This window comes from Macaca nemestrina, chromosome 9, assembly GCF_043159975.1.
Source record: "Macaca nemestrina isolate mMacNem1 chromosome 9, mMacNem.hap1, whole genome shotgun sequence".
In the NCBI taxonomy this organism is placed as follows: domain Eukaryota; kingdom Metazoa; phylum Chordata; class Mammalia; order Primates; family Cercopithecidae; genus Macaca; species Macaca nemestrina.
In genome coordinates, this window is record NC_092133.1 from 96,703,205 (window position 1) to 96,720,024 (window position 16,820).

Consider the following 16,820-nt stretch of genomic DNA (forward strand, 5'->3'; position numbering starts at 1 on the left):
TATGGTAACTGTGTCTCTCTTCCTCATTTTAGGTTATCAAGTTTGTTCCGGTTTAGATATCAAAAGTTATGTCAGTTATTAAGTAGATTTCTAGTTCATCATTGAGGACAGTTTGTGAGGACAAATTATATTCAGGGTATGCCAATTATATTGGCTGTCACTATTTTTTATGAAGCTAAGAGTGAGTGTTCATTGAATGTTATAGGTTGGGGAGGAAGAGTCAAAAATATGTAACTAAGATATTTTTTAAAAACAGAGGGCATATTTTAATTTTACCAAGAAACATGATTTAATATACAGAGGACTGATCTTTTCCCAGATTTTGCTTTTTGTTTTCATTTTTTAAAGTGAGCACCAAGATATGTACTAGCAGATTTTATTTTTAAAATATGTGAATTTTCTCATTTATGTTACATCTTTTTTCTCTAAAGTCATTTTGGCAAACAGACTATTGAAAATTCACAGTCTACAAAACTTGAGGAAGACTTTAATCTTGCTACCAAGGTAAAATGGTCACTTGTGAAGTTGATTTTCTCAGTTGGAATCTAGTTCTGTATAGTATTTACTTTTCATGTTTTGCAGTGCTGTAAGTATCATTATTTCATGTTGGCAATATAAAGTTGGTCAGATAAGAACATTTTATATAAAATATGAGTAGTTGATTTAAACTTTTTTTTTACTTTAGTAAATAACAAATGTTTGGTAAATACTTTGAGGTTGTGAGGGCCCAAAAAAGGAATGGGCTGGAGAATATATAGTGACAGGAACATTATATTAGAAAAAACTTTTCCACAGTAAAGAATATATAAAATCTGGTAAATTTTTATTTGGATAAGTGTACTTACTGTGAGTTTTAAAATTATCCTATTGTAACTTAAAAAAAAAAACCTCATGCTTAAATTTGTCTTTAATGGATCACGTTACTTATTATAGTAATCAAGGAATCTCTCTGATACTGTTCAGTTCCAAAACTGTGCCACATAGCATATAGGTTTTTTTGCACTTATTATTTTGATATTACGTAGTTTATAGGAGAGAGCTTTGTCTCAGTTTCTCTTCTTGGTTCTTTAAATACACCAAAATAATATTAGAAGTTGTGAAAATTTATTTGGGCATGGTGGTGCATGCCTGTAGTTCCAGCTACCAAGGAGGCTGATGCAGGAGGATTGCTTGAGCCCAAGAGTTTGAGACCAGTGTGGGCAACATAATGAGACCTTATCTCTAATTTAAAAAATAATAGTAGAAATTTAGAAATGTAAATTCTCTTTCTCAGAATCTGTATTATTAAGGGATGCCAGTGTGTTTTCTAAGTTACTTAATTAAAAGTATACTTTAAAGTCTTCATCTAAATGAAGAACTCAGGTTTTACCCCAATTAAACAACCAGTTCTGGAATTAGAGACTCTTAATAAGCATATGGCAAGATTTTAATTTCAGAATTTTTAAATTGCAGTTTTTAAACATATTGTTCTAGGATCTATGATCACATTTGAAAATTTTAAATTTCAGAAGATTTTGTATTTAGTTGTTTACATAATTGTTTTGAAGCTCTTGCATCACTATGAGATACCGCAAGTTAGAAAACATACTTGCGTGCATCCTTGTGTACCCAGAATACAGTCTTGCCTATAAAAAGCATTTTAAGAGGTTTTCAATGTGAATAAATAAGCAGACAAATGAATTTTTATGTTACGGAATGTTACAAGTAAGATAATATGCATAATATATCTTAAAATTAAATCTAATTCATTTCTAAAATATGGTTTAAATTTATATTGTCTTTTAATATTTAGAATGCATAAATTCATGTAAGTTATCTTGAGAAAATATGTCTTAAATAAGACAATCAGTGACATGTAGTAAAAAAGAAAGAAGGTTACGCTGTATTTTCCAGTATCTTCCAAGTGGAGTTTAGATTAAAAAAAAAAAATTAATGAATTTAGTCTCAACTCATGCTCTTTTTTTTTTTTGAAACGGGGTCTCCCTCTGTCATGCAGGCTAGAGTGCAGTGGCACGATCTCGGCTCACTTCCTCCTCCACCTTCCAGGTTCGAGCAGTTCTCCTGCCTTAGCCTCCTGTGTAGCTGGTACTACAGGCACGTGCCACCACGCCCACTTTATTTTTGTAATTTTAGTAGAGACAGGATTTTACCCTGTTGACCAGGATGGTCTCAATCTCTTGACCTCATGATTTGTCCTCCTGGGCCTCCCAAAGTGCTGGGATTACAGCGTGAGCCACTGAGCCTGGCCGAAAGTCATGTTCTATTAAACATATATTTTTAAGGAATACGTTACTCTAAAATTCTTATTACCAATACTTTCTTCAGGTGAAAAGTTTATGAAACATTCCTTTTTAAATTTTTTCTCTCTCTGTAGTAAGAAAATTCTCGCTTTTAGGTATTGGCTGACGACCATGTTTAACTAATTTGGTGTCTTCTTATATAATAATAAAATTTAAATCTTTATTACACAGGTATTAACAAAATAACTAATTATAGTGTAAATACTGATCGGCATTATAGGAATATGTTATGAACAAAAGTCTGTATTTTATGTATTTCATCACATGTCTTATAGTAGTTGTTTTTCATTTTCTTTCATGACTGAAGCTATACTTGATTGGTAAGGTCTCTTGTTTGTTTCTCCCTCTTTCACCTTTTTAAAAATGATTTACCCCAGACTTTTTTTCTCACAGAATACATTTTTTCAGTGTCTGCTTTTGAGAGGGCATCACTGTCTCCATTGTCAGCATATTTATTTACAGGTTTCTATTTAGTTGCTATACAGGATTTTCATTAATCAATCATTGCCTTCCCCATGATTTACTCTTTCTTTCTCTGTTTCTTAGAAGAAGCAGAATTTATACAATTATTTATACTTAGCTTTTTGCCACACAGAAGAGAAACAACCCATACCATTTCAATGCAAACCCAGTTAAATAAGGTACTATTAAAAACTAAAGTCTCACATTTTTCCACACAAGAGGTAATTAATACAACTGTGAAGAGATATTCCAAAATATAACATGTAATTTAACTTTTTAAATTTTAATTATTTCTATAATATTATAAACTTTGTAAGGGTAAATTTTTGTCCTAGGTTATTTTGGTTAAAAAAATAATCTAGGGGCCGAGTGCGGTGGCTGACGCCTGTAATCCTAGGACTTGGGAAGCCCAGGTGGGTAGATCACGAGGTCAGGAGATCGAGACCATCCTGGCTAACATGGTGAAACCCCGTCTCTACTAAAAATACAAAAAATTAACCAGGTGTGGTGGCGGGCGCCTGTAGTCCCAGCTATTCAGGAGGCTGAGGCAGGAGAATGGCGTGAGTCAGGGAGGCGGAGCTTGCAGTGAGCAGAGATTGCACCACTCTAGCCTGGGAGACAGAACGAGACTCCATCTCAAAAAAAAAAAAAAAAAAAAGAAAAAGAAAAAAGAACAATAATAATCTAATGGATACCATCATATTTCTATAATAATAAATTATATGAAGGGGTGAAATGAAATAATTCATTCATTGATGGATACCACCATATTTCTATAATAATAAATTACATGAACGGGGTGAAATGAAATAATTCATTGAAGAAGGGTAAGATAAACATAGAGACTCCATGAGAGAGTCAAGATGACACAGATTATTATTAAAAAAAGAACAAAAAAGTTGTTTAAATGAGAGCAGGAACCCTCTAGAATAAAAGATATTATATAAATGATTTAAAATAAAAAATTAGAAAACATAGCCAGGTAATAAATTACGGCTCAGGTGTTTTTGAGTGACTTGTAGCTGATTTTAATAAAAGGCTGAAAGAAAATATAAGAATAACTATAGGTAAGAGCAATTTATTGTACTCTTTAAAATACCTAGTAGAGAATAATTTGAATGTTTCTAATATATAGGAAAGATAAATACTTATGGTGATTAATATCTCAATTATTCTGTTTTGATTATGTGAATGTATTAAGTGATAATATGTACCCCCAAAACATGTACATTTATACTGTGTCAACAAAAAATTTATAAATGGCCGGGCGCGGTGGCTCACACCTGTAATCCCAGCACTTTGGGAGGCTAAGGCAGGCAGATAATGAGGTCAGGAGATCGAGACCATCCTGGCTAACATGGTGAAACCCTGTCTCCACTAAAAAATAGAAAAAAATTAGCCGGGCGTGGTGGCGGGCACCTGTAGTCTCAGCTACTCGGGAGGTTGAGGCAGGAGAATGGCATGAACCCGGGCGGTGGAGCTTGCAGTAAGCCAAGATTGCACCACTGCACTCCAGCCTGGGCAACAGAGCCAGACTCTGTCTCAAAAAAAAAAAAAAAAATTATAAACAAGGAACGAAAATTTAATTCTCACTTCTTTTATTAACTTTATGTTTTATATTTAATTTAGTCATATTAATGTAGAATGCAAAGTGAAATCTGTTTTAGGCCTTGTCAGCCTTATTGTGAATTATCAATTTTTGACTCTTTGGTTTCTGGTTTAAGATTTCTAATTTAATGTTTGACATATTCTTAGGTTATTTAACTAATTTATCTTACTCTTTGATGTAACCGTGGTAGCTGTTTTGAATATTTTTGATAATAGAGTATAAATAAATAAGCATTTTATTTAAGCTTGTTATTAAAATTACATTTTCTGATCATATGAACAATGTTCTTATTCTGTGTCTCTTAAATTTTTAATCACTTTTTTAAAATCACTTTTAAGCTAGAACACTCTCAAAGAAATACATGTAGAAATTATTAATCTCTAAAAATATTCTGATATCTTTTGTTCATAGTATGTATGTAGTGGTATTATATACACACAACAAATGAATGTATTCAATATTTGTGGATTTTTTAAAAGTAAAGTGCCTATTATCATAGAATCATATGTGAGGGAAGATTGTTAACAGAGTATACAAACTTAACATCGGAAGAATTGTTTTTACTCTTAAAATATCTCTTGCAATGGGGATATTTTATATTATTTCCAGGAAGCCTTATTAACTTTAGTCTTCATAATTATCAAACCTTGCACATACATTTGTTTATTTCTAAAACTCAGGAATCCTGTTGATTTGAATTTTTTAGCTTCTTTCTTCACTTCTCCTGTGAATACTGAATTGTGCTTGACAATCATAGATATACATAAAAACTATTAAATCTTGAACTTGAATAATTATTGCTTAATTTTCTTTATGTGAGATCTTTTCTCCAATTTTAAACTACCATCCTATATGGTATAAGTAGGCAATTTGAGCTAGTATTATATTGTTTACAGGAACATAAGAAAAGCATGTGAATTTTAAAGCAGGGTTTCACATTTCTATCTCACTTTATAGTAGTACTTAAAAATGCCTCATAATTCTATGGGTAAGCATTTCTCTTCTAAAATTAAAAATTTCAAGGTTTTTATATAGGTCATTTTGCAGAATCTTGTAGATTTAAATGTTTTCATTCAATTCAAAGATGCATATTGCAATAATATTTCAGAAATAAATATTTACATATATAAATAAAATTATATTCTTGAAACAAATTTGGAAATATATGACTGAGAAACTTAATCCCACGTTTTTCTCTCTCCTTTAATTTCATTTTCAAAATTTCAACAGTCTGTGTAGATTTGTGTTGCTTAATTCTACCCATTTAGTCTATCTTATAAATATTTATTTCCTTATCACTATGTAATTTTCCTCATGTAGATTATCTACTCATACTCCAAATGTATTTATCCAGATCTTTCTTCCAAGCCCCTTGGATGCCTCAAATCTTAGAGGTCTCAAACTGAAAGCATCTTTTTTTTTTTTTTTATTCTTTTCCTGCCTCTTTTCTGACTCTTTGTAATCTACTCAGTCATCTGGTTTCCCCATCCTAGTAAATAACACCTAGGAAGTAGCCATGAAATGCTCAAGCACTTCAACCTCCATTTTAACCGTCCCCCACATCCTGCACTTCAACGTTCCTCCAGGTCACCAAGCCAGTCACACACCAAAATTTGTATTATCTACCTTCTTATAATTTTCCATGTCTTATTACCGTAATTAACTCTCTACCTATAATTTTGAAGTACTCCTTTCTAGTTTTGCCCCATCTCCCCATGTTCATCTATCTTTACATCACTGGAAGGGTCACCTTTCTAAAATATATTTGTAATGATGTAACTCATCTGCATATTGAGCGGATACCCATTACCTGAAGGGTTAAGTACACATTCTAGCGCGACACATATCTTATATGGTTTGGCCCCATTTTCTCTCTTCAACTCATTTCCTCTGACTGTGTTCTAGTTTTACCATATCACTTTGGCACCCCTCAGTTGCCATGTTGTTTCATGCCTTATTATTTTGCACATGCTGTTGCACCTAGAGTCTTTGTATCCTGACTCTGCACTTTGCCTGTCCTTCCAAATATGGCCCCATTATGGCAGCATTTTCTGTGCTTTTCAGGTGAAACTGATTTTTCTCTCCTGTATGCCCTTATGTATTTTATTGACTTAAATTGTAGAACTGGTGAGTTATGTTTTTCTGTTCTTATTTGTTTTCACATGTCTCTACCATTTCTTGAATGTAAGCTAGAATTTATCTTCTGTGTGTATTTTCTGCTTCTACTAGGTTAGTGCCTGTGATTTGATAGATACAATGGATGTTTTTGTTTTGCTTTGTCTGACAAATTGAGTGAGTGAGTGAATAAATACAATTTTTTTCTGAAGATTTTTTTGTTGTTGCTTTTCGGTTTTTTGTAATAGGAGGGAGCAACAAAGACAGTAACTGGACAACAAGAAAATGATATTGGCATTATTGAACAAGCTCCACAAGATCAAAAAAGTAATGACGATTTTATTTTTTTATGCCAAAATAATAAAAGTGGTAATTTAGTGAATATCTCTGAAAATTTTTCTATGCTTAAATGCTATTATTTAGAAAACAATTTTGTAGACCAAATAACAATGTCTACTTAAAAAAATACTTTCTGCTGTCTTTTCTCATACTATCAATTCTTTTTTCTGAACCTGCTTCAATTTTGAATTTCTATTTTTGCTATTAACTCTTATTTTTGAAATATTCATAAATGGAAATAGATTTGTATATGTTTTTACACTTTACAGTAATAAATGTTCTCATATATGTGTCTGTGAATAACATTTTGTAGATAAGATGCCCACATCAGAATCAGGACAAAAAGAAGATATAAAATCACCTTCTGATTCTGAGGTATGTGTATTGTTGTTGATGTTATTTTAAAATTTAAGTAATGAGTAATCTTAAAACATAGAAAGATGATTTGACTTTATTTTCTCACCTCTGCATGTGTCTATATGAAATTATTTTCTGGCATTTATCAGAACGTACTTTTTAATCATGTGCCAAGTGGATAACAGTTGCATAGTGCAATTCTGCTGATTTGCAGTATTAATTTTGAAGCCAGTGTAGAATAGTGCAAAAGAAAATAAGGCTTAGAAGGCACCAGGAATCTATTCAAGTTCTGAAGTTAAATTTGTCTAAAAACTAAATAATTTATCTGCGTTCATTTATGGGCAAATGTATGATTCTATGTATATCTAGATATACAAAAGCTCTAACTGGATTCAGGGAGAAAGAGTTTAAACTGTAGTCTTAGTCTTGCTCAACTTGGAACTTGAAAAGATCATGCCTGGGACTTGAAAGTATTGGTATATTTTGATTATCCAGTATATATCTGAAAGAACATTTCAGGAATTGGATAAACATGAGAAATAGGACACCTATAAAACTGTAATAACAACAATTTGGTTGAGTAGTATTTTAATAAGCAGGCATTCTTTTCACAAATAGAAACCTTTGAGTCCCTTTGTGGCAGCCATGTTTGCAGCCACGTAAGTATCAAATAATAATGATGTATTCCAAAGTCACAGCTGTGGATGTGAAAGAGATAGGAATGGCCTTACCACTTAGAAGCAGCAGCTGCGTAGTGGTAACAACAATGAGTGGATGTCAAAACATAAGTCTGTATTTTGGTTCTGTCACTTACTATCTATGGGAACTTGGAAAAAATCATTTAACCTAATCAAATACCAGTAACCTTGTTAATAAAAATAGTGCTCATATCTACCTCTTAGGTACATGTGATGAAATAATGTTGTAACAAATGTGAAAAGATTTTGTAAACTGGAAAGTCTGTATACGAATGTAAGATGAAATGATCAAAGTGGCATTTATGTGAGAGCAGTATTGTTAGCACAGGAACGGGGAGTAGGAACAGGCATGTGGATTTCTAATTTTGGGTAAGGGGATGGTAACTTTCAGCAGGCTACAACTGCAGATTTTCCATAGAAATATAGCAGTTTGGAAAGTTAGACTTTCCTGATGAGATTTTCAATGTTTTGACCTGGAGTAATTTCTTTCTGAGCACTAACTGTGTTAGGCAATGAGACTCTGAATATCCAAGATGAGGGATTATGCTGTAGTAGTAGGAAGAGAATAACAAATAGAAAAAACTTATAAGTCACTATAACTTTTTCTTAAAAACAAAACAGAGAATGTTTGGTTAGAGAAAATTGAAGAACTTTATAATTAGCATGGGTGTGGGAGTGGCAGTGGAATTCTGTGGTCAGAGTAGATCTTTCTGAGACTGCCATTTAATCTCCATCTCAAAGATGAGGCGTAGGCCATATGAAAGTCTAGGAGGAAGACATTCTAAACAGAGAGAACAGTGGACCGTATTTGTTCATCATTTTGTTCTTAACCTAGAATGACTAGGAAGTAGAAAGTGGGGTAACCACCAACATCATCATCATCCTCATTATTCTAAAGTGAAGAAAAATCTGCAAATATGTGTCTGGCACATGTTACACGTTTCACGAATACATGTTTTTGTTTTTCTCTTTTTATGAAGGCTTGCTCTACTTTTCTAAAGTTGTGTCTTAATCAATCACATACTTTATCTAATGACTTTGCTTTCATTTAAAAGTAACATAAATAAAAGTTTTCCTTCTGAATCTTTCCTTTTATTCAAGCAGTTCTTTATCAGCAAAAAACTTGTAAAAATTATTCTTATTATCTTAAGCCCTTGTTTTCCTAAATGAAACAATTTCTACAGAGTTCTATTCCTACTCTGTATGACATACTCTGAAAATTCTCTTCATGCCCTGCATAGTTTTTAACAAAAATTCTATATTTATGCATATGTCAAGTGTTTAATCATCTTGTGTTCTGTTTGAAATGCCCTATTATTTTTGGTGAGGACTACAGAGTAAGGCAGATACTTTGAATTTAATTCCTTTTGTACACGAGTGAATTTTTTCTGAATATGTTTTATTTTCCATGCTCAGTAACCTAGTCAATAGCGACATGAAGATAAAAGATAAGTTTGATATACAGAGCACATTTGAGGTTTCCTCTTGAAATGTTTTGGTGTTCAATATGTGAACAGCTTTAAATCTAATTACCTTTAAAGTAAAAAAAAATATATGTTTTAAGAAATTTTTTTTTTTTTTTTTTTTTTTTTTGAGATGGAGTCTTGCTCTGTCACCAGGCTAGAGTGCAATGCCTGATCTCAGCTCACTGCAGCCTCTACCTCCTGGGTTCCAGCAATTCTCCTGCCTCAGCCTCCTGAGTAGCTGGGATTACAGGCACCTGCCACCATGCCCAGCTAATTTTTGTATTTTTAGTAGAGATGGGGTTTCACCCAATTGGCCAATATGGTCTCGATCTCTTGACCTCGTGATCCACCCGCCTTGGCCTCCCAAAGTGCTGTGATTACAGGTGTGAGCCATTGTGCCCAGTCCATAAACAAGATTTTAAATAAAAGTATTGATGCTTGTCATTTTTATTATTTTAAAATTGAAAATATTTATTGATGTGGCTCACGCCGTAATCCCAGTGCTTTGGGAGGATGAGGCGGGCGGATCACTTGAGATCAGGAGTTCAAAACCAGCCTGGCCAACATGGTGAAACCCTGTCTATCCTAAAAATAGAACAAGTTAGCCAGGCGTGGTGGCTCATGCCTATAGTCCCAGTTACTTGGGAGGCTGAGGCAGGAGAATTGCTTGAACCTGGGAGACAGAGGTGGCAGTAGGCCAAGATCACACCAAAGAGCCACGCTGTAAGACTTCATCTCAAAAAAACAAAAAAATGAAATAAACAAATTATTTATTGATATTATCTTTAACAGATTATCTCTAAGAGTGCTGGACAGAATTATATGTGTTTACCTGGTGCTATATATCAAGATGATGTCGAAACAATAAATCACAAAATAGAAGGTAAGAACAATTTTTTTAATTTAAAACACCATTTGGCCAAATGTTTGTCTAAATGCATGAGGACTGATATACTCTGACAGCCAAAGAAAATTATTTTTTAAATGCATAGCATAGAAGAACAAAAGGAGTGAAACTTATATGTCTTCTCAGGTGTTAGCAACAGATTATATTGACAGTGCCAAAAAAAAGAGCGGAATTATTAGTTTAAATTAAATATACTGTAAGACCTGAGCAAAGGAGTAAAAGAGGAAATGAAGACAGAGGAAGACAGAGAATACATGGAGTACATGAGGCAACAAGAAGCAGGCTTATATAATGGCGGATGGTAAAATAAAATAATTCTTTAGAAAAAGATAGGTCATGGTTAGAAAGATTTGAAGAATATAAAGTGACCTTTCATTACCAAAATTTGCCAGGGAATTATAGCAAAATGTTGTCTCTCCTGTCTTTCTCACTGGTGGGGAAGCATTAGGGATGGAAGCACCTGACCATGGAGAGTTGTGTTTTATCTGCAATAGGTGAATATAAGCATATTTGCACAGCCATGCATGTATATAATTTGTCATATAGACTCGGTATAGATCAGAAGTTTTCAAACTGTAGAAAATCAGCTGAATACCTTGTTAACAATGCACGCTATGATTCAGCAGGCATGGGATTCTGGCATTTTTAAATAAGTTCTCAAGTGATGCTGATACTGGTGGTCCTTCAACCTTACTCTTAAGTAGCAAGGGAACAGCCTTTCCTTTGGAAAAATCTGGAAGAAGGGCAGTTGGATAGAAGGTCAAGACATAACAGGGTCAAGGGAAAACATTATATTGCTTTTATTTCTGAGTATGTTTCTGGCCAGAGGGGAAAAAAGGTAAATAAATAGTAATTACAGATGTCAGATACTACCCCTAATCAAAGAGAAAGAAAGTGTTGGGAAAATCGATTTTAAAAGATGTTGAGTGGGAAGAATCAAGACCACAGATATAGACATTATTTTGGCTAAGGAAGAGGGATTGTGAGGCAGGAAACGGGGCAAGAAAGAAGATAGCTAGGCAACTTTAGAGTTTCTGAAAAGGAAATGTGAGTGAATTAACTTCAGATGCATTTAGAATATTTCTGTTATATATTCGTTTTCTGCCTCATGGCTCTCAGTACTCCTTGGACCTTGCATGGACCTTGATTTAATTCTATGAAATGTTGGAAATTTAGGTTACTTACAGCACTCATTTTTCCTATAAGTTTCTAATGTTTCTCCAAGGAGTCACAAGTTGATTCTGAAGATATTGTTGCATTGAGGAAATACTATCTCATTGTAATTAAAGTAGCTTTTAATTTATATGCAGTACAAGTTCTTTAAGCTTATTTATCTAAAACACATTCACATCAAATATATTGTCATGGCCTACTGAAATTTCAAAGGATTGGATGTATATTTTGCTAATATCAAAAAGTTAGTATCTTGAAGAATCTTACTTATTGATAAATAATCTTTTTTGAAGAACCGTGTAATAAAGATTGCTTAATCAAACTAAGTAATAATAAAAAATAAAAACTTAGAAATGACAGATGATAGGTAATTAAAATTATCTGAGTGAACAGCAAATATCTGACATAGTGGGTTTCATGGGAGAAGAGAATATGACTTCTTTTGTGAAGAAATAATTAATACAAATTAGTCAAACTTTTATTTTTCTTTTGCATTCTAATGAATATGAAGTTAATTTTTAGATTTTTAAGATTGCAGTTCTAACCAATTGACTATAGAAGTGGTGGTTATTATCCACCAAGAGAATATATAGGCTACAGAAGAAAGTCCACAGATTCATGAATGAAAATAGATTTGTATATGTTTAAAAAATTTATAATAAGAAGTGTTCTTATGAATGTGTCTGTGATTAACCTTTTATAGATCAGAGGTTCCCAACAGAATCCAAACAAGAGGAAGATAAAGAAAATGCTTGGGATTCTGGGGTATTGTATATTATTGATGTTATTATTCTCCAAAAATGTTAATATTGAGTGATGTGAAAATACAAAATCAGAGGCTTTGACTTGGTTTTCTTACCACTGCATATGCTCAGAAGAAATTCTGGTATTTCTAAAAACACACTTGGCTGGGCACTGTAATTCATGCCTGTAATGCCAGCACTTTGGGAGGCCCAAGGTGGGAGGATCACCTGAGTTTGGGAGTTCGAGACTAGCCTGGTAAATATGGTGAAATCCTGTCTCTACTAAAAATACAAAATTAGTTGGACACGGTGGCACATACCTGTAATCCCAGCTACTTGGGAAGGTGAGGCAGGAGAATTACTTGAACCCGGGAGGAGGAGGTTGCAGTGAGTTGAGATTGTACCATCACACTCCAGCCTGGGTGACAGAGTGAGACTCTGTCTCCAAAAAAAAAAAAAAAAAAATACTTAAAAAAAAATCTATGTGCTAAGTAGATTACTGCTTGATAGTGAAATTCTACTAATTTTCAGAATTAGTTTTAGACACGAGTTTAGTATAGTATAAAAAATAAAGCTTAGAATTCACCAGTAATTCACATGAGTTCGAGGGAAAGTTTGGCTGAAAACTAAAGAATTACTCTGAATCCACCTTTGGGCAAATATATGATTTGGTGGTATATCTAGATGTAAAAAAATTCTAATTAGATTAATAGAAAAATAGTTTAAGCTGCGGTTTTGTACAACTTGAAACATGAAAAGATAATGCTTTGGATTTGAAATAATTGACATATGTATATTGTCCAGTAGAGATCTGAAGGAACATTTGAGGAGAAAATAATGCATAAAGAATAGGAAACCAGTGGGACTGTAATAACAACAATTTGTTTGAGTAGTGTTTTAAAAAGTAGAAATTATTTTTACAAATAGAACTCTTTGAGTCCATCTGTGGTAGCCATGCTTATAGCAACATAAGTACCAAATAATAATGATGTAGTCCAAGGTCACAACTGTGGAAAGACACAGGAAGTGACTGACGTCTTAGATCCAAGCCCCTGCTGCACAGTGGTAACAGAAATGAGATGTCAGTAGACAAGTCGACTTTATCTAATTTGTCCATAGACAAAAAAAAAAAAAAAAAAAAGACTTTCTAATACTTGTCTGCTTTCATTTAAACATAACATAATATAAGTTTTCCTTAGTACTTTTTCATTTTATTCAAGTACTTTTTCTGTCAGCATTTTATCAAAAACATTTTGATTATTTTAAGCCCCTGTTTACCTAAATAAAGCAGCTTCTACAATGTTCTGAGTATACTTTATATGACTTATTCTTAACATTCTCTTCATACCATGCATCATTTTTAACACTAAATAATTCTATAATCATGAATATTTTCGATGTTTAATGCAGTATGTATGTGCGGCAGCCCTCCTTTCCAGGGAACACCAGCTGCAGGGAGTCTGTCCCTTGCAGACCTCTGACCCGGCGACAGATGAATAAAGTACATTGACACACAGATATTCTGCTGTGTCAGTCCAGCTGAGAGTGTCCAAGTGGCTTATAGACTCCCTGCTGAGTTCTGTAAACAGTTGCCACTATGGCCCTGATCAGCTAGTCAGACTCACAATTATTCAGTAAGATTAATTAACAAAAGCTTGAGTCAACACCATTAGAGGGTAATTGACATTGTGGACTTCTCGAGTAAAAAGCCCTTAAGCACCTGTGGTACATCAAAGGTTAGTCTTAAGATTATATGAGTAAATTAGCTAGCTAGGTAAACTACTCAGCCTTCCTTTATGACTACTTTAATTTGTTTAACTAAAGGTGAAGATCAGGTTGCCTTCAACCATATCTATTACCAAAATTGTGCAAACTTCTCAGTCTTCCAAGCAGCTTTGTGTCTATCTCTATAACTATCTCTAATATTTTTCCCACCAGCCTGATTGAATTCCAACTTGTGTTATGGCAGGTAGCAAGTGTATTATATTTTGTTTGATGTGCCTTCTTGATTTTTGGTGAGGAAGATAAAGTAAGATATTTTTAAGTGAGTTGCTTCTTGAAATATGCAGATAAGTGTATATTTTTGTCAATATTATTTATTTTTTCATGCTCAGTAACTGAGTCAATAGCTGCATGAAGATAACTGGTAAGTTTTGATCTAGATAGCATATGTGAGGTTTTCTATCAAAATGTTGTGATTTTCAATATGTGCCTATCCTTAAATCAAATTGCCTTTGAAGCCAGAAATTGAGTTTAAAAATATTTTAATTAGGAAATTTTATGCCTCTTTTGATTTTAAAATTGAAATTATCTATTTATACTACTTTTAACAGAGTCTCTTTGAGAGTTCTACAAAGATTCAAGTGTGTACACCTGAGTCTATTTATCAAAGTGTAACGAAGCATATAAATAGAGAAGTAGAAGGTAAGAACCATTTTTATTTGAAAAGTCTTTTAACAAACATATGTTTTTCTAAATGCATGAAGACTGATATACTCTAATAGCCAAATAAAATTACCCACTAAATACATAACATTGAAAAGAGAGGAATAAAATGGTAAGTTACATTTTATTCCTTGTATAAGTTGGCAACAGGATATATAGAGAGTACAAAAAAAAAAAAAAAAAGAAACCAAATTATTTGAATCCAAAATACTCTAAGACATGAGGAGAGTCAGGAAATAAGTAAGAGAAAAGGAGTAAAAAAGGGAATGAAGACTAAGGAAGACAGAGAGAGTATAGGGAGTTCATGAAGGAAGAAGAAGCAGGTTTATTAAATGCAGATGGGAAATATATATATATATATCTAGAAAAGATAGACAATGCATAGAAATATGGTAAGAATATAAAATGATCTTCCAGTACCAAAACTTGTCAGAAAATTATAGTTAAAGTTTTCTCACTTTTCCTGTCTTTCTCACTACTGGGAAGGCATTAGGAATGGAATTATCTGAGCATGCAGAATTGTGTTTTATTTGCAATAGGTGAGTATTAACAAATATGCATAGGTGTGCATCTATATAATTTGTCATATATACTCAGTATAGACCAAAAGTTATGAAACATTAGAAAATCAGCTGAATACCTTATTAATACACAGTATCATTCAGCACAATTGAGTTTCTATTAGTAAGTTCTCAGGCGATGCTGATACCAGTGGTACTTGGAGCTCGCTCTCAGAAGCAAGGGGAGAGGCCATTTATGGGGAAAATGTGGAAGAAGAGCAACTGAATAAATGGTCAAGTCATAACAGGGTCAAGAGAAAGCATTATATTCCTTTTGTTTCTGAGTATGCTTTTAGCCAGAGAAGAAGAAGAAAAAGATAAAAAAGCAGAAACTGTAAATTTAAGATACTCTCACTAAACAAGGAGAAAGGAAGTGATGGAAAAAGAAATTTGAAACAGTGTTGGATGGAAAGAATTCTACAGAGTTAGAGGGTTTTGTTTATTTTTGATTTTTATTTTATTTTTTTAATAGAGGCATTCTAGGCAGATAACAGGGGACAAACAAGAAAGAAGGTAGGCAGGTTTTGTCCTCTGAGAAGGACAGTTGAGTGAACTCTCTTCAGATGCATTTAGATTATTTGCACTCCCGAAAGTAGTTTGTGGGCACTCCAGAGACTACCAGAAGTGGGAGAACCACAGTGACTCATTAGGTTTCTCTGTTACAATCAGGCATGACAAATATATATTTTGTTGATGTTAGCTATTCAAATGAGATATATTTGAAACTAAGAACATTGACTTTATTTTTAAGAAAGTGTTGAATTGCCATTCCACAAAAATTTATTATAGACTAATGATACACCAAATCAGATGAATTGTAGGAACTAAAAATTACTGAATTTATATTTGAATAATAAGATTGCTTTTTAAAATAAATATTGTGGTGACTTAACAATATAAAAAGTTATTTGTGTTTAATACATCTATTGCAATTAATTTTTATATAAATATGTGAATATTGAAAGCTTATAAATTATTTCCATGATGAGTTTTATACATCTTGCATGAGTGGATCAAGAAGCATTCAGATGGATAAAATAGAGGATACAGAAATATAGGCATATGATTACACCATATGGTTATGGAAAACAATGAATATTTATATTTAGTATTATGACCTAAGTGTATATCCAAGCTGATCAATTCATAACACTTCACAGATGAGATGTCAATTCTACATTCAACTGAACTCTCATCATAACTATGTACCTTTCCAAAGATAGGCCCGTATTAAAGAACATGATGAATAGAATAATATAAATGATTCTAGTGTGTTTCGTTAAGTACCTGGTATGGCATTCCATGTTCAGCTTTGACATTTATTTTCTCATATCAATTCTTTTTACATGTGAAACACAATCTTGCTTTTGAAGTCTTAACTGCATGATCTGTGAAACCTATATTTATATTTTCTTCAGTGTATTCTTGTCATGTGTGTGTCCTAAATAAACCAAAAGAAAACTTCCCAAATCTAAAGTATTCATTCTCAAAGATGACCAAGAGGACTCAGTTAGATACTCTCACTGTGTTCATTTGTGGTTGGCTTTGTCATATTTACTTATGATTGATGATAAATCTCTTTCGCTTTTTAGAGCCTCCTGAGAAGTCATCTGCCTTCAAGGTATTTAGTTTTATAATTTCATTTT

General features: G+C 33.0%; 1 protein-coding gene across 1 annotated transcript in view; it reads left to right on the forward strand.

The window, feature by feature from the left end:
- The window catches only part of LOC105470746 (ankyrin repeat domain-containing protein 30B-like), a 135,950-nt gene that overhangs the window by 32,711 nt on the left and 86,419 nt on the right, over nucleotides 1–16,820 (forward strand). The window contains exons 13-19 of the mRNA XM_071068734.1: nucleotides 432–504; nucleotides 6,735–6,813; nucleotides 7,139–7,200; nucleotides 10,139–10,229; nucleotides 12,130–12,191; nucleotides 14,503–14,593; nucleotides 16,767–16,795. Coding sequence (XP_070924835.1) covers nucleotides 432–504; nucleotides 6,735–6,813; nucleotides 7,139–7,200; nucleotides 10,139–10,229; nucleotides 12,130–12,191; nucleotides 14,503–14,593; nucleotides 16,767–16,795 — 487 coding nt within the window. The remainder of the gene's footprint in view (nucleotides 1–431; nucleotides 505–6,734; nucleotides 6,814–7,138; nucleotides 7,201–10,138; nucleotides 10,230–12,129; nucleotides 12,192–14,502; nucleotides 14,594–16,766; nucleotides 16,796–16,820) is intronic.